Here is a 16,104-nt window from a genome sequence, read left to right on the forward strand (position 1 = left end):
CCCCCTCCTTTCCCCCCAATCCGATCTGGACCGTGAGCCCTGGCTCCTCCTAGTGAACCAGTCCATACAGCTGCCGTCCCCCCGCCTGGGGGCTTTCTTTCAACTTCCTGCACATGCGGTTCGGGCTTGCTGCTGCGGTCGAGTGGGGTCCCAGAAAGGTCGTCTCCCACCTCATCTCGCTGGTCAAGCCGGGCGGGTGGATACAGTTTGTCGAGACAGACTAGACGGACGGGTCTGAGTGCGGACCGGTGCTGGCTGAGACCTTCAAGCTATTCGGCGAGGTGTTTGACAAGATGGGCACTGGAGCCGACTATGGGCGAATGGTTGACTGATGATGGACTGGAGACGGTTGGTACGAAATCGTTTAGGACTAGACTGGGGGCGGAGAATCTGAACCAGGTGTTCGGAGGGGTGAGCACAGAGGTGATTTGCCAAACCCTTCTCGATTGCCTGGTCGACCTACCTGGCGACAGTCGAAAGGATGGTCCTCTCCCACGGGGTGCCACTCCCAAATCATCCTTCTGGCGCGTCGACCGATCCGCGCAGGAAGCGACCTCGTACGCCGCCTTCAGTTGTCCAAGATCCGCTGGGCACTTGCGCTCATCTTCAACATGCGAGGCGTGCGGTAGGTCAAGAACGTGCCGCCCATGCTTCCGGCGTCCCGGGCCGACTTTCTCCTCGGCCGCGCGGCCATGGCCGTCTACTACCTGGTCATGGCGGACCTCACCAGCCAAGCCGCCGTGACGGTGCTGTACACGAACTAGATGACTCTGGTCCGCGGCCAGGTCGACTCCAAGTATTCCTCCGCCTCCACGACGGGGCGGAGCGTCGCGTGGAGCTTACCCTACGTCGTGGTCTTCGGCGTCCAGACTTATTACGTGCAGCTGCAGTATGCGGTGCTCTCGCTGCCCGCGGTGGCGGCCCGGCCCAGCCGGCCGGCCGACTGGCTGCCCATCGTCGGGGACCTGGCAGAGGCGGGGTCGGTCCGGAAGTTCTGGGGCCAGTACTGGCATCAGATGCTACGCCGTATGTTTGACGCCTGGAACGGGGCGTTCCGCGACGCGTGCGGGTTCCACCCGGTCACGTGATCGTCAGTATGCGTGGTTGTGGCTGTCGTTCCTGGTGTCCGGGCTGGGACACGCGGCGTCGGTGCTGATTCTGCCCAGCCCGCGGAATATCACCGTCAGGGAGAGGACCGTCGGGCTCCTCGCGTTCTTCTTCGGGCAGGCGACCATCATCAGGTTTGAGGATGGGGTAAAGCATCTCTGGCACCGGCGGGTCGGGAGCCAAGCGCAACTGAGAGTACAGTGGTCAGGGTACCTTTAGTCGGGTACGCCTGGATCGTGTGCACGCGTTGGTATTCAATGGGTTGGGCCGGGGATGTGTTCCTCCGGCTGCGCTTGGCTAAGGAACCGCTGTTTCCGTTTACTTTCTGGGGTGGGCTCATGGAGACTTGGGTGCCGAGAATACGGGACCGTCTTGTCTCATAGTTTTATGGAGGATCTCTTCTCCCCCTTTCATTCCAAGTACTACTTACAGTCCCAGTCACGCATTCCTATATTCTAATAAAAGACTATATACCTACATTCCCTCCCGACTATCTAGGAGCGGTGTGTTACCTGGATCTTGTGGCCGGTCTTAGAACGATACATGGGAACTTTTCCCAGAACGCGTTCGTCTTTTGCCCGACATTCCAGCTTTTAGATTCGGTGGAAATCTCGGGGTCAAACCGCCAAAGATTTCTACTCAGTATCAGACGCATTTCCGCCCACGCCAGCCTTGGGTTCGGGATAAGAATGATTAGTTAGGTAGTTAGCTAACAGTATTTTAGAGTACGCGTTCGCGTTCAAAATCTGCACAGAGAATCTTCCCCCTACCTCTTCCCTATACAGCTCCGCGGTCCATAAGAGAACGGTTGATAAGCCGTCTTGTCATCAGCCGCGAACTCTGGATCCCCGAGCTATCTCTCTGGAGCATAACGTTCCGGGTCAACCCATATCGCACTCGATCGCATGACGGCGCTCTGATTGACGCCCACGCTGTTACCCCCCGGGACGAGCCTGCCGCAAATGGTGCATCCGCCCGGGGGGTTCCTGCGTGGAAACGTGCTGGGGGCGGGTGGGTACATGCGCATGCCTTCCTCGATGACGGCGGCGAGGTAAGGGAGCCGCGGCTGCGCGGTAGAGGCGATGGTGATATCGGACTCGGACGTGAACGCCGACCGGACCTCACCGACCGCTCGGACTAGGGCATGCGGGTGAGAGACGAGGTGGAAGAATATGCCACATATGGCCGTCGCGACGGGCTCGGTCCCCACGTTGATCAGAACCTGCGAGTTCGACTCAATTTCTTGTTGGTCATGGCTCGCTGTTTCTTGTTGGCCCGTGTGATGTAGGTAACTGTAACGTGTGTTGAGTGATTCGTCTCTTTTCGAAATTGCGCCGGCATTGAAGACATGACACTTAACCTTTCGGGGCTAGCGGAAGGAGAAAGAGAGAAAATGGAAACAAGCCCAGGGACGTACTGAAATCGGGCCGGTTGTTTGACCGTGCAAGCCTCTCCCGGGCCTTCCGGACGCAAAACATGAAGTTCTCCTCAGGATTCTTAGCCATGGCGGTGCCGACCAGGAGCATAACCTTCATTATGCGTGGGAAGAAGCCGTCGATAAAGCATTCGATGTTTCGAGTTTGAAGACTAGGTAAGGTAATGATCTCTCTTTCCATAGTAGTACTATCCAAGGTGGTCCTCATCCGGCGTTTGGCGACAGCCAACAGGGATATGGCACCTGAATCACCGTTGGTGCTGACTGCATGTGGCGCCAACAAGCAGAAGTGTGCCTTTCTTTCTCACCCGCAGGCTGCCAAGGCTCACCTATTAGGTACCCTTCTGACCTAACTACCTGACCCTATATAAGGTAACTAAGAAAAAGCATCCCAAGAGCGAACCTGGCTTTGCCAGCTTCACACCACTGAAAGGTGTACAACCGCCCGCCGCCTCTTCCAGAATGTCTCCCACCAAGCGTACGTAAAGTCGTTCCACAGACTGAAATAATGCTTTTGTCTAGGTCCGCTAAACCCTGTCTAATTACCACAGTTGTTGAGAACTCCGAATGGAGCACCTTCGCGCCCGCCTTCATGCAGATGGTCTCGGCAGGCCCGGGCACCGCCCCCGCGCAACACATGGCCACGCACGCCGACAAGCTTCTGCCCTTCTCGCAGGCGACTACCGTACTCGACATGGGCTGTGGCCCGGGACAGGTTACCGAGGCCGTGCTTGCCCAGCACGGTGCCCGTCTCCCGGCCGAGGCACGCGTTGTCGGGGCCGATAACAACACGCAAATGCTGCAGGGCTATGCCGCGCGCAAGGAGAAGGAGATTTCGCAGGGGAAAGAGCATTGGAAGCGTGCCGAGACGGTGCAGACGGATGTGCACGATTGCGCCGCGTTCGCGGATGGTTCGGCGAGTCATATTCTGGCCGGCTTTCTCGTCTTCCTTGTCCCGGAGCCGGAGAAGGCCTTGCAGGCCATGAAGCGCGTCTTAAAACCTGGCGGCGTACTAGCCCTGTCGGCGTGGCAGGAGAGCGAGTGGATGGATTTTATGTATTACCCCAAAAAGGTGCGTGTGCATTGCGTTTGCCCGCGGGCTTCAGCGAGCTACGGATCAAGGGCTAATTAACTGTCACGATCGAAACCAAAAGGTGCGGCCTGACCTGGTGATGCCGGTGCCACCAGCGGACTGGACAATGCCTGAAAGCGTCCGGACAAAACTAGAACAAGCAGGGTTCAAGTACATCGAAGTCATCCAGACAGAGGGCTATATGCCATTTGAAGATTACGCCGAGATTTGCCGATTCATGCTGACCAAGATGCCCCTCGCCGCGCGGGCGGTGACGCAGATGACGGATGAGGAAGTCCTCCGGACCCACGAGCTGATGGTGAAGGACATCAAGGCGCGCCACCCTACCGTGCCGGCGAAGATGGTGGGTAAGGCGACGATAGCATACTGCCGGAAGTGAGGTAGGCCTCGTGGGCATCTGATTGTTCGCTGCATTTGGACTGTGGTTGGCTCTGCACGGCCGCTGCGGCCCATCTGGGGGTTAAGAGAGCGAGGCACCGATTAGATCGTAAGCCATGCGCCATATGAAGTTTTATTGTCGATCTTTAACTCTACTGCTGCGCGCCAGAGAGCGGTGGAGGCCTCTGGCTGATTAGTCGGCTCCCGATGGTGGCTAACAACGCAATGAATGACAAACTAGAGGCACCGAAAAACACCGAGCCTTCTCCCGCGTAGCTCTGCCATGAGCCTAGGACCAGAGCGGACAGCAAGCCGCCCAGGCTTTCCATCATCGCCATACTCGCCAACCCTGCCGTCTTATCCACTGCTAAGGATGCCCCGTAGCTCTTGAGAAAGCTCGGTGCCGCAAACCCAGGCGCAAGCAACGCCACCAGTAGAAAGACCTGCCACCTCTCTGACGTCAGACCGACGCAGGGGAGCACGGCCACAAACGCCGACATAGACAAGAGGGCACAGATGAAGTCGTGCGTTGACGATGATGCTTGATACGTGCTCTCGGGCTCGCAGGCGTCGCCGCCACTGAGTCGTCTCACATGCCTGCTCTGGTCCGAGAAGAGCAGCTTCTTCAGCCTGGGCACGCCGTAAAAGACGAATAGTAGATGGAGAGCAGACACGGCCGCGGCGATGGAGATGAGGTATCCGTTCTGCCGCCCAGTGAAGGATAATTCAAGCGTGGTGAAGACCATGAGTGCAGGAAATATATACGCCTGTGTCGTGTTGTAGAAGAGTAACGCAAACGCAGGAAGGACGATGCCGCGCTCGCGGCGCAGGTCGGCCCACGGGCGGTAGAGAGATAGGATATGCCAGACTAGACGACTCAGACTTGCTGTGCCGCCCTGTAACCTTTCATTATAGGGTGACGTCCGCTCTGTGATGACGTGCGGGGGCGTGCTAGTGGGAGCTTTTGTGTCACTGCTGTCCCCACTGACGACGGGCATAAACAAACATAAATACAGCGCCGATGCGGCGAACAGGGACAGGGCCAATAGAAAGCTGGCAAAAAAGGTAGGGAGAATTCCCGCAATGGTTGGGCTGAGGGCCATGCCCGTCATATACAATGCAACCGAGGTCCCCATCAGCCGGGAGACGCGCATGGGCTGTGCATCGGGGGTGGATGTAGATGTGGATGCAGACAAGTAGATGGTGTTTAGGATGAAATGGAGGAGGTTGTCGGTGGCAAGGCCCTCGAATATGCGGCCCGTCAAGGCGAGAGGAACGCTCTTGCAAATGACTGACAGGAGCAAAGTTAGAACCGAAGAGGGAAATCGGAAGTAGGTATCTACTCTACACTACGTCTCGATCGTTTATCCGAGAGGAAAGCGGACAGACGTAAAGAGGGGACAACCCACCAGCTACACAAAGGATAGCAACATTCGTTGCCCGGCAGACAATCCAAGCAAGGAGTCCTGCCTTGGGATTCGTCTTCATGACACCCTGCAGCGGGCCCAGCGCCAGGGTGCCACACACGTTGGCGATCCCCGTGGCCAAAGCAACCGCACCGGCATATGAGAGCTGCTCGTATTCACGGCAATGCGTCGGGTCGGCACAGATGATTACTGCGTAGGCGTATACCTCAGTTGCTGCGGTCGCGGCCATAGCCAGCGAGACGGAGAGGGCCAAGGGCAGGGCACGGTGGACGTGCGAGGCAGGTATGACAACCGGGTCCCGAGCTGTGACAAGCCGTTTCGATCGGGGTAGGAGATGGTCCGTCTCATCCCAATGGGAGGCGTGCTCCTGGGCGCTAGCGGTCGAGGTAGTCATGGTCCGTCACCGCATGCGGGTACATGAATCAAGGGCGATAAGACGTCTAGCACTCGCGAGGAGAGCCTCCTCATTGAGTTTTACAGCATAAATCGTCAATTGGAAAGCGGGACGGAGTGATAATGCCCAGTGGTTCGTTTGCGAGTTCTGGTTGGCTGGTGGGCGTATTCGTCGCGTGCCACGGCCCGGCTCGGCTCCCGAACGGAGGCCGAGCATACAAAAGGGTCTGCCTCATTCGTTAATTCTCAACTGCAGAACGCAGTACAGTATCATGAGCCGGACGGTGTTTATTTGTTCCGCGTCCCGAAGAGCCTCTCACCATGGCCGCTGCCAACACGAAACCAATCATCAAAGCAATGGCGAGATTATCCAGGGAGACGTATAATACAACGTGAGATTTGTTCTGTACATTCGGAAAGGTCTGTTCGCCCGTCCGAGAACCACGTCACCCTCGGTCCAAATTTGACGCTGGGAAGCGGACGAAACGAACTACATCAACTACATTAAACCTATTATCCTAGCCGAAGAATTGAGATTCCGAGCATGCTTCCTATCGTGACACCCTGCTACCCCTAAAACCGCCGTCTCATTATATCGATACATGCACACACGCTACTTATTTCATATTAACATAATCGTTTGAACCTTTCCCAAGGCCCATGGAGGATTCTCATCAAAATGATACCGTCGCGTGAGTTCGTATGTCCCAACCCGCTTAGCCAGGACCATGACAGAGATCCGTTTTCTAGCCTTTGTCCCTTTCGCGGCGCGTGGACCTTCCACAAGAGCTCCATCGCCAGATCTACCTCCCATAATCCATGCACCAGTTGAAACCTGGATTGGCTTTGAACGATATTTGCGAGGCCCGAGATTGAGGGCCATCTGTCCGAGGCAATATTCAAGTTGCAGGATGTATACTCCCCGATAATCTCCCACCAAGAACCATGCCAGCCCTCGTAACGCGCCCACCCTTCGCCGCATCGAGCAGACCGTAAAACGGCTTCTTGATACCCTTCTTCTGCGACCGCGTTGACAACGCCGGCTCCAACTCCGAAGCTGCCGTGCATGTGCAACGCCAGTGCACCATCACTGATCCAAAGTACAGCGTCCGTGGCGAGAGGGCACTCTCTTGGACAACCCACCCCCAAGTAGTTAGCACCTCGGTCGATTCAGGATTCCGCTGGCGCCAGTTGGTGGCATGTATGCCCTCTCGTGTTTCCAAATCGGGGAAAAGTTGGCAGGGGGCAAAGAAGCGCGCATCACGCTCCACAAAGCATCGGTCGTGAGGGTCCTTTGCACCCAGCGCCGCGATGGTGCACTCGGAGAAGCGGTACACGTTGCCCATGACGGCAGCCTCGCGCCTCCAGTCTTCGGGCGAGGTCTAGATGATGCAGAGGGAGTCGATCTAGAGATACTCGTAGCCCCGGAAGAGCGTGATTGCAGCAGCGTCCTTGAAGTACTGCGGGAGTTCTTGGAACGGAATGTCAGACAGAAACGAGGGCAACGAATCGCCAGTCAGCTTCAGGATGTCTGCACCGGCCCATCAATGGCTCAGCGTCAAATAGCGTGTCCCGGGTGGCAGGTCCTTTCCCAGGCATAATCTCAGGGAAAAGACGCTGGAGACGAAGCCGCTAACTTTGACCAGCCGGGTAGGGAGAACCCAGTCGCAACAGGGTGCGAGCGACAACTGCAGGCATCGTGCGTTGTCAATACACAGAGCACATCAGAGTTGCCAAATGACAGCTAGCCCACTGTGTGTAAACCCCGCTTTCAGGTATTCACACTCGTACCGAAGGACGGGTCCAGTTCCTCTTGACGTTCTGCCTACGCCCTCGCTAGTAGAATTGATTAGCGACGAGAGACCTCGAAACCTTGGATCCTCGCCGTTGGCATAGCAATCCAGCAATCCGGGTTCCGAGTCTTCGTATCACACGTAGGTCCGTCCGGATGGAAGCGCATCTCGCATCGACACAAAACCCCCACCACCATGACACACATGATCAGATCGGCTAAATACTTTCTAAGGCACTGTCTCGGCCCGAAGCCGAATCTCCGGAACTGGTACCGGAGATCTCGAACGCTCTTACTGGTGGCAGGGTTGCCGTTGCTCTTCTCCTCCAACCACCGTTCCGGCCTGAAAACGTCCCCGTCTTCGCCCCACGCCGGGTGCGCAACGTTCAGCGCCTGTACGTCGACGATGAAGCTGGTGCCCTTGGGAACCACGTATCTGCCCACGACCCTATCCGACAGTGCAGCCGGTGGGACAGAGAACCCGGCGAGCGGCCGTATGCGTGCAGACTCGAGTACGACTGCGGCGAGGAGAGTGCCACCGTAGGATAGGTAGTTTTCCCACGAGCCTCCATCTCTCACCGCCCTGATCTCCGCCCTCAGCGTGTTCTGCGCAGTCACATGGGACGCCAAGAGGACGAGCGCCCAGGATATGGCGCCCAGCGTGACGTCCAAGTTGGCGAAAAGCATCTCATCCAGCGTCTGCAGCGCGCTGGTCTTGTCGACCTCGCCGTGGCGGACGGCCTCGACGAGCGCCCCCGCTGGACTGGGCTAAGAACTGGAGCTGGAGCCGGAGCCACGGTCACCGAGTTCCCGCTCGGTCAGGGCATACACACATTCCTCCCATTCCTTGCGGAACCAGGCTAGCTCCTGGTTTGTCTCGGTGGGGTGCCCCGCGCTCCAAGCGTACCGCGTGAGTCCGACTCCCGTAAAAGCCCTCATCAGTAGCCGTTTCCGGACGGGGATCAAGGCGACGAGGCTCTGCCCTTCATGCTCCTGGCCGAAAATGACCCCGGCGATGCAGCTAAAGAGACCATTTTAAGATCCCATGGGGGAATTAGTGAATCAGCGCCGGCTCGAGGCGGGGTTCTGGTGGCCGTGGCGTCTAGGACGGTCGACACGCTCCGCGCCACGGGGCCGATGTATTCGCGGCATTTCCGAAAGGTAAAGGCGGGGGCAAGCTGGGCAAGCTGGGCAGCCCGACGGGGCCCGTTGACCTAGCCGAGGCTGGAGCCTAGAAGTATTACGCCGAGTAGTAGAGGTGGTAATATTTCGGGATGACTAGGGGTGCTACATAAACTACTCCCGTTTTCTCCATCTTATGGATCCCAGGCGCAGAGAGTGCTTAGATTTGTTTAGGAGTGCATAGGGGAGCAACTAAGACAAAATAGACGAATTTATTGTGGTGTATATGTACCAGTAACTAATTACCTGCTTTAGGTACCGTAGTATTGCCGTTGTCGAACCTACAATGTGAAATCTACCCCGGTGTCAATGACAGGCCATACCACAGCCACGGGATTGAGTAAACAGCCCCACCAAGGCCCTCGCTACCATACTGTGAGGGAGTGAGCCTGCATATTGCTGAGGGTGATCTCGGAACGCGGGCGGGCTAAAGCAATTGGGCAAATCAAGTACCCTGGGTAGACTCCTTGCCACCTAATGCCGGGCAGCCACGGGGTTATCTTGCCTCGCTCCTGGCCCATCAGGGCCGCGAACGTCCTGGTTGTTCACGAAAGAAACTCGGGACGTCGAGGGAGGCGGCGAGGTCAACATCGAGTAAGCCGGCTTCCCCACTTTTGATAATGAACCACTTGGACCGGGACGTTGCGCTGGGCAGTGCGGCATTATTGAAACCCTGTCTACGCTCTTCAGTTTCACCGTTGGCTTTTTGGGTAAGGGGCTGGCCTGGGTCGGGGAAGCCGGTCAGTCGTTGTGCGTTGCAGTCATACTGCGGCGTAGAGATGCATACGGACGGGACGCACTGTATAAATAGGCCGCGGAGCATTTCATGCAATATATTAAAGCTGAAAGTAAGGGGAAGGCGTAACATTGAAATTGCTGTCCCTGCGGATGAACTCGACTCCGACGCCGAGAATCACAGCAGCAGTGTTCTCCCATAAAAGAGGATGTCTTAAGTTCTCAAAGGTGAAGCTCACAAGAGTCAATCATAGTGTTTGCCCTAAACTACCAACCTGCCTGATACTGTATAGTTTTTTTTGGTCGGGTTCACCGATATTCCCCGTTCTGGTGACCCTAATTTGGACACTGAGGGATGACCCCCGTGTTGCTTGGGGCATGTGCACTGGATGTTCTGTGCTACCACCCCCTCCAGCTCCGGAATGCAGCGTAGGGCTGAGTAAAACATGGACTTCTCGATGCGTTCCTGATGAGACGCTGCCGCGGCTCCGCTTCGGATGCAGCTGCAAAGACAGCCCGGATACCACCCTCTAGAGCTGTGAAGAGCAAAATGTAGCACGTCGCGTTGATACTCATAACTGCTAGATGCTCGTGCCAGGGATTTTGTTCTCTCTGTGGCACTCAACGCATTTTTCTCCTTCAAACAACCAACTGCCAGACAGTGAATTAGGACATGGTCCAGGTCGAACTCGTCGATGGCTTCCACATCTGGAGTCGGTACGCACGATCCAGTGTGCCTCCTGAACTCGAAGGCATCGCATTCCCTCGGTACGGCGAGCCTATTGAGGGCCTTGCTTACTCGGTTCTTACGGTAACGGAGCAAACCTTCCCTGACAGGACCACAGCCCCAACGCCCATACTTCTCGCTGCCGACGGCTGCGCCTATGATGACGGTCCCAGGAATTGCTCTCGGGTCTGCAATGATCCGGCCGCCATGTTCTCATCCTGGTACAGTCTCTGGAATTGCTTTACGCTAACGGCCATGGCTGTGTACGTCCAGAACGCTTCGTTAGCCACACCCTCCGTTACCGGCCTCCAAGTTGCGAACGGCCATCTCGGGTTCGGCGACTTGGAGACGTTCAACGCGTCTTCCGTTATCGACAGCGTTATCACTTGCGGCCTGAGAGCAGCATATGACGGAATGCTGGGATACATTCCTGACGCCAAGGGGGTGTCGATCGCAGGTGGCGCGACTCCGCTTGAAAACTTGACCTTTTTCTGGACGCTGCCTTGCTTCCATGTACAAAGTGATCTCAACAGCGATATTGCGGGTGCCGGGGTAAGATACCTAATCCTTTAATTATCAGTGCCCAATGTCAGTAATGTCAGCGTTGTCGTCTGACCGTGGGTCTAGATGCTGGTCGCATATTTCATCCAAGGCTTTCTAGCTGCTTATGGATGGGCCCTCTGCGGCCTCCTCACTGGTGTTCCATTAGCTTTAAGCGCCGTGATCCATCTTCTCCCGCGAGTAACGCGCAACCGTTCAACCTCGTCCTCCCTTCTTGTGCTGGCCGGCCGCGTAGAATCCTGGGCGATCCGAATCGACCGCTCACGGGCTGGCGCGGCGCTCAAGACAATGCTCGTCGACCATCAGGAAACCCAGTGTTTCTTCACCATTGGCGCGCAGGTGGCCTTAACATACGCGGCATCCCAGCCCGCGTCGTTCCGGGGCGAACAGACCTACCAGCAACTCATGAATAACCAGGCGTTCATGCGCGTCATGGGTGTCATGTCCCTGTACTCGGTCACCTTGGCGCAGCTCGCCCTGCGCAGGGCAGGGATGAACTCGGCCTACACGCTAGTCTTTTCCGTTGCGGCCGTCACGTCGAAGATTATCAGTGATGCCTCGATTGTCACGCCCGGGCCCGAGCAGCTCTGGTCAGATTTTTACGGCCAGAATAGGGTCGACGAGTGCGGTGCCAACAGCTCGCCGAGGACATTCTGCTATGTCAAGGTCAACCCGGTCGAGTACCTCGACCAAATGACTTACTCCATGAACCAAGTGCTCCCGCCGGCGATAGCAGCCTTTGCCTTGCTCCTCATCGACAAGATCCCGGCTCGTGTCTGGACAGCGCTCGGCCCCAGCGCCCATGGGCCGTACCGACGCCTCCAGACCATCACCCGCGTCGGCCCCCAAATAATGGAAGCGCTATATTGGGGACTCGAGCTGTTCTTCTTCTTCATGGTCTGCCACGGCCTCGACTTTTTCCAAAGTAAGGTCAAAGACACTGTTATCCGCAACTCGGACGAGTCGAACGCCGCTGGAGACTTTGCAGAGAGAGGGCTCCTGCGGTTTACCGTGGGGCAAGTTGTCGCAGTGATGACCTGGACGCCCGTGATGGCACGCTATCTTTATACCACTGCTTGTGAGTTCTGGGATGGACGCGCTGCTTGCCCGTGCGAAGCTGACCCATGTCGTCTGCAGTTGGTTTTGAGCACACGTCCAAGATTCGAATTGCAGCGCCGTTTGAGATCGTTAAAAAAAGACGCGAAGAAACGCCAATCTCGTCTCCTGGCAAATCAGGAGACATCACCGAGTTGGGGAAAGGTGCTGACTGCTGGCATGGAGTGTGTACACGTCCCTATGATCGTGATGCCTGACGGGATCTTCGTAGTGTAGATCTTCATGAGCCGGCGCTTCAATTGTCCGAATCTTACGAGGTACTTGTTTGGAGGAGGTCTCATGCGCACCTCCTTTTTTTTATTATTTTTATTTTGGTCTGGATCAACGACCCTGGCCTTGGCAACCTTTCTCTTTCCTGTAACGTTAAGTTAGATCCGGTTGCCGTTCTGTGGCTTTGATTGGGTGATTCGGACTCCCCGTCCAAGTCAGCCTAGCCACATCTGCCGGATCTGTATCCGAATTGCCCTGATTCTCCCTACGCTGCGGCAGCATCAATGCGCGGTGAAGCTGGCCACGGTGTGCCCCAAAACAGCCACGAATGCGAGATCATCAGGGGTCACATCGCCCTCGAAGCTCATTTCCCAGAGCCATTGGGCTGAAGCACTGTCTCGTGCTTACCACCGGACTTCCACCTATCAGAACTGGGAGCTATTCCGGGACTGGCTAAGTCTCCAGTCGCCTGGATAATGTCTCCTCCTGAGCCAGAGAACCGGGCCAGTTAGGGTAAAGTGTGGCCCACTTGCACCAGGCAGACCCAGGCAAAATCTGCGGAATCGAGGCCAGGCGCCGGGCGCAGGGCGGAGTGGCATGGCATAGGATCCATAATCTCGCCTCCCTGCCGGGATTACTAGTTCACGATATGGGGTACTGAAGTGGTGATGCGAGTGGACAGTGAGGATATTTAAGTCCGGCCGTTGACCCCTATCGACTCCTCTCTTTTCGCTTCCCATCGTCAATATTCTCCACCGCCGCTCTCTTATTTGACACCACAAGCGCCTCAACGCCTCCTTCGGCACACAATCATTCATTCTCCGTTTCTGATTCAAAACCCCAACCAAACAATATGATCTCGCAATCCCTCCTTGTCGCGGCGCTCGCCGCCACCGCCGCTGCCGCGTCGGGCCGGATGGCGCTGCACCCTGCCCATGACGCCGTCAAGCGCGGAATCGAGGCGCGCCAAACGGATGCCGAGGGCCTCGCGGCGTGTGGCTCTGCTCTTCAGGAGGTCATGACGGAGATGCCCACCCCCCCTGCGGCCTTCACGTCGTTCGCCGCGACTCTCACCGAGACCGACCCCTGCAGCGTCACGGTGCCGCCCGCCATCGAGAGCGCGTACTCGAGCTATGCCTCGGAGATGCAGTCCTGGTTCTCGGAGAACGAGTCCGAGTTCAGCTCGGTGCTGGTAGATTGCCCCGACGTGGCCAGCGTTTACTCCAGCATGAGCGCCGCCCTTGAGAACGCCCCGCTCCCGACTTGCCCTGGCGGGAACGGGAATAACGGCGGTTCGGGCGGCGGTAACGACGACAGCACTGATGATGGGAACAACAACAACAATGCCGGTGGGAACAACAATGATGATGGGAATGACGATGAGGGTGGAAACGGAAACGGAAACGGAAACGGCAATGGCAACAACAACAACAACAACAACCCGTCGTCGACTGGCGGTGCTCCTCGCCCGACTGGTCTTGTTGGCGCCGCTGTGGCCGCCGCTGGTTTCCTCGGCGTTGTTGCTGCCCTCTAAGACAATGGCGCGTTGAGTTGGATAACTACCAAAGGTATCTTACCTTAGTAGTATGGCATGGCCGCGACGGGGTGGGGTTTTAGATGGTGCATTGCCGGAAGCAGTTCGCAACAACATAATACCTAATTCGATTCATTGACAAATTCTGAAGTGTCGTTTATTTTAGCTCTTCCTAAGCTTTGTCATACGTGTGTTGGGTGTGTGTGAGACAAGCAGGGATGTGTTGGGTTTGCAGCCGCCGGCAGCGTGCTGCATAAGGTAGTGTTGTAAGGTGCTGTACAATTGCCCCACGGTCGCAACAACCAACAATCGACCAACAAGCGAACCAACAACGGCGTGGTTCCGAAACTTTGGGGATATACAAGGTTAGGTCAGGTATCCAAGGATCCGGCAGGGGTCACCGCTTCGCAGGTCAAGCCAAACGCCTAGAGCGTAGTTTCCCACTCGACTACTTGTTGAGCGCCCTTCTGTCCTCGTTTCCAGTCGCCCACCGTGACAAACTGAACCACGGCGCTGTTGTCATCCTGGAACTCAATCTTGACCTCGCGCACTCGCTCGTCCGCCCGCACCCTGCCGTGTCCGCCTTTCTCTTCCAGCGCTTGAGCCTGCGACGCCACCACCGCCGCTACGGCACCGTCCCAGATGCCCTCGCGGCGCGCGCACCCCGAGAGCAGCTCCACCGCCCGCCTGCGGAGGGCAGGGTTGCGGCAGCGCGCGGCGATCATGTACAGCGGGCTCACGTAGCCCAACCCCGACACGCACGAGGGGTGCGGCGGCCGTCCCTGCTGCTGCTGCTGCTGCTGCTGCGCGGCCCTCCGCTCGTTCTGCTCCTGCTCGAACAGGAACTCGCAGTACCGCAACATCTCCTCCAGGTAGGTCTCGAGCTCGTCGAACGCCGACTCGCGTTCTTCCCGCCGGAGAAAGTCGATGCGCAGCCGGACCACCAGCAGGACCTGGTGGAGACGGAGGACGGCAACCCCCCGCTGAGACCGCTGGTCCTTCGGTTCCAGAGACGCCTCCAGCGCCTCCAGCGCCTGCTGGCTGCTCTCGAGCGCCTGGCATAGCTCGCCGTGGCGCGCGACGACCTCCTCGAGCCGCCCGGCCGTCGACGGCGGGTCCCGGTCCACGTCCTGGAGGAAGTAGAGAATGTTGTGGGCGAGCCGTTCGACGTAGGTGTGGGCTTCGGAGAGGGACACGAAGATGGTCGCTCGCTTCACCTCCGACACCAGCGGGTCTGAGTGCCCTTCCTCGGGAGTGATGTCGTTGATCATGCTGCGAAGTGAGCCGTAGACCGAGAGGAGAAGTGCTCGGAGCTGCGAGAGCGGCACCGGATACCTGGGGCTCTTGGTGCCCTCGCGGGCATCGTTGGCTTCCTGCTCGTCCAGGTTCCGCAAGACCTTGATCGCGGACAGGACGTGCTGGATTGCCTCGGGTATGCGGCCGCGGGTGCAGGCAAAGTAGATGAAGAGGATGGAAGCGGTTAGCACCGTGTACAGCGTCTCAGCCGATTGGGTGCCCGCTGGGGCGGCGAGTTGCTGGATGGACTGGTTGCATTGCTGCAGGGCAAGCTCCATCCCCTCGGTCCCGTCCCCACCGGCCTCGAGACGTTCATAGGCGGCGCCAAGGGCTACGACGAGGTGGCGTATCGGGCGGTAGTGGATGGCGGCCTGGATCACCTCGCGCCCCCAGAAGGAGGCGTTGAAGTACCCGCTCAGCAAATGACAAGCATGCGACTGGAAGTAATAGAAGCTCCGCCTCTCAGCTGCCGAGGCGAACAGCCCGGTGTGTGAAGATGGTACCAGAGCTCCAGGTGGCGGGCTTCTCGTGGCAGGCCGATAGCCGTCACATTTGCGGCCGCTTTTAATGCAGCGTTGGCAATACGGTTTCGCTTCGTCGCACTTTACCTTCCGTGCCCTAGTAACCAGTGCCAATGTGCGTTAATTAGCTCCGCCCAACGTGTGCTGCATGCCGCCATGGCGGCAATCAAGGAATGGAAACGGAGACGCGTACTTGCAGGTGAGACAGCCAGTCCTCACCTTGCTATGAAAGGTCCGTTTTGACTCGTATTTGGCTTTGTTTGGCTCCATGCCGCTAGCCATGTAACGCCCTCAATCTTGGTTCCCTGTATGTTGTCGATGCTTGGATTCGTAAGATCTCACATGACGAAGAACGAGCCGGGGAAAAGGAATCGGCGTTTCAAACCCACATCTTGTCCTCTCTGTTTCGCAGTCATCATGTGACTTTAGCGACAGCACGAATGGGAGTGGTGCTTGGCGTCTGCCACAACAATGCGGCGCAGGTTCCGGGGTACGGGACGCCGTAAGGGAATGCTGTGTCACTGTGTAGGAGCGTGGATCTCATATTTTGTTGTGGCTGCGTTGGACAACAAACAATCTCACAGCCACTTTGCCTGG

The 16,104-nt window shown here is 57.3% G+C and overlaps 8 protein-coding genes across 8 annotated transcripts; 4 read left to right on the forward strand and 4 right to left on the reverse strand.

The window, feature by feature from the left end:
• Window positions 1–647: 647 nt before the first annotated feature.
• MFIFM68171_09437 (uncharacterized protein) lies at window positions 648–1,490 on the forward strand (the record flags this gene model as incomplete). Its single annotated transcript, XM_071064856.1, has 4 exons — window positions 648–710; window positions 765–1,084; window positions 1,167–1,241; window positions 1,316–1,490. 4 exons carry the CDS (start codon window positions 648–650, stop codon window positions 1,488–1,490), a joined length of 633 nt encoding a protein of 210 aa, XP_070920957.1.
• A 125-nt stretch (window positions 1,491–1,615) lies between these two features.
• On the reverse strand, window positions 1,616–2,642 carry MFIFM68171_09438 (uncharacterized protein; the record flags this gene model as incomplete). The annotated part of the gene is made up of 4 exons (XM_071064857.1): window positions 1,616–1,778; window positions 1,878–1,947; window positions 2,005–2,367; window positions 2,525–2,642. The coding sequence occupies 4 exons, from the start codon at window positions 2,640–2,642 to the stop codon at window positions 1,616–1,618; spliced, it is 714 nt and encodes a 237-aa protein (XP_070920958.1).
• Window positions 2,643–3,004: 362 nt separating this feature from the next.
• Window positions 3,005–4,014, forward strand: MFIFM68171_09439 (Methyltransferase type 11 domain-containing protein; the record flags this gene model as incomplete). Its single annotated transcript, XM_071064858.1, has 3 exons — window positions 3,005–3,020; window positions 3,094–3,614; window positions 3,697–4,014. The coding sequence occupies 3 exons, from the start codon at window positions 3,005–3,007 to the stop codon at window positions 4,012–4,014; spliced, it is 855 nt and encodes a 284-aa protein (XP_070920959.1).
• Window positions 4,015–4,165: 151 nt separating this feature from the next.
• MFIFM68171_09440 (uncharacterized protein) lies at window positions 4,166–5,834 on the reverse strand (the record flags this gene model as incomplete). Its single annotated transcript, XM_071064859.1, has 2 exons — window positions 4,166–5,304; window positions 5,423–5,834. 2 exons carry the CDS (start codon window positions 5,832–5,834, stop codon window positions 4,166–4,168), a joined length of 1,551 nt encoding a protein of 516 aa, XP_070920960.1.
• A 1,405-nt stretch (window positions 5,835–7,239) lies between these two features.
• Window positions 7,240–8,564, reverse strand: MFIFM68171_09441 (uncharacterized protein; the record flags this gene model as incomplete). Its single annotated transcript, XM_071064860.1, has 3 exons — window positions 7,240–7,364; window positions 7,922–8,388; window positions 8,455–8,564. 3 exons carry the CDS (start codon window positions 8,562–8,564, stop codon window positions 7,240–7,242), a joined length of 702 nt encoding a protein of 233 aa, XP_070920961.1.
• Window positions 8,565–10,215: 1,651 nt separating this feature from the next.
• On the forward strand, window positions 10,216–12,143 carry MFIFM68171_09442 (Peptide transporter PTR2; the record flags this gene model as incomplete). The annotated part of the gene is made up of 3 exons (XM_071064861.1): window positions 10,216–10,821; window positions 10,897–11,908; window positions 11,968–12,143. 3 exons carry the CDS (start codon window positions 10,216–10,218, stop codon window positions 12,141–12,143), a joined length of 1,794 nt encoding a protein of 597 aa, XP_070920962.1.
• Window positions 12,144–13,009: 866 nt separating this feature from the next.
• MFIFM68171_09443 (uncharacterized protein) lies at window positions 13,010–13,690 on the forward strand (the record flags this gene model as incomplete). Its single annotated transcript, XM_071064862.1, has 1 exon — window positions 13,010–13,690. One exon carries the CDS (start codon window positions 13,010–13,012, stop codon window positions 13,688–13,690), a length of 681 nt encoding a protein of 226 aa, XP_070920963.1.
• Window positions 13,691–14,115: 425 nt separating this feature from the next.
• Window positions 14,116–15,777, reverse strand: MFIFM68171_09444 (Transcriptional regulatory protein moc3; the record flags this gene model as incomplete). Its single annotated transcript, XM_071064863.1, has 2 exons — window positions 14,116–15,604; window positions 15,701–15,777. The coding sequence occupies 2 exons, from the start codon at window positions 15,775–15,777 to the stop codon at window positions 14,116–14,118; spliced, it is 1,566 nt and encodes a 521-aa protein (XP_070920964.1).
• Between the last annotated feature and the right edge of the window lie 327 nt (window positions 15,778–16,104).

This window comes from Madurella fahalii (assembly GCF_045866475.1).
Source record: "Madurella fahalii IFM 68171 DNA, scaffold_5, whole genome shotgun sequence".
NCBI classification, from domain to species: domain Eukaryota; kingdom Fungi; phylum Ascomycota; class Sordariomycetes; order Sordariales; genus Madurella; species Madurella fahalii.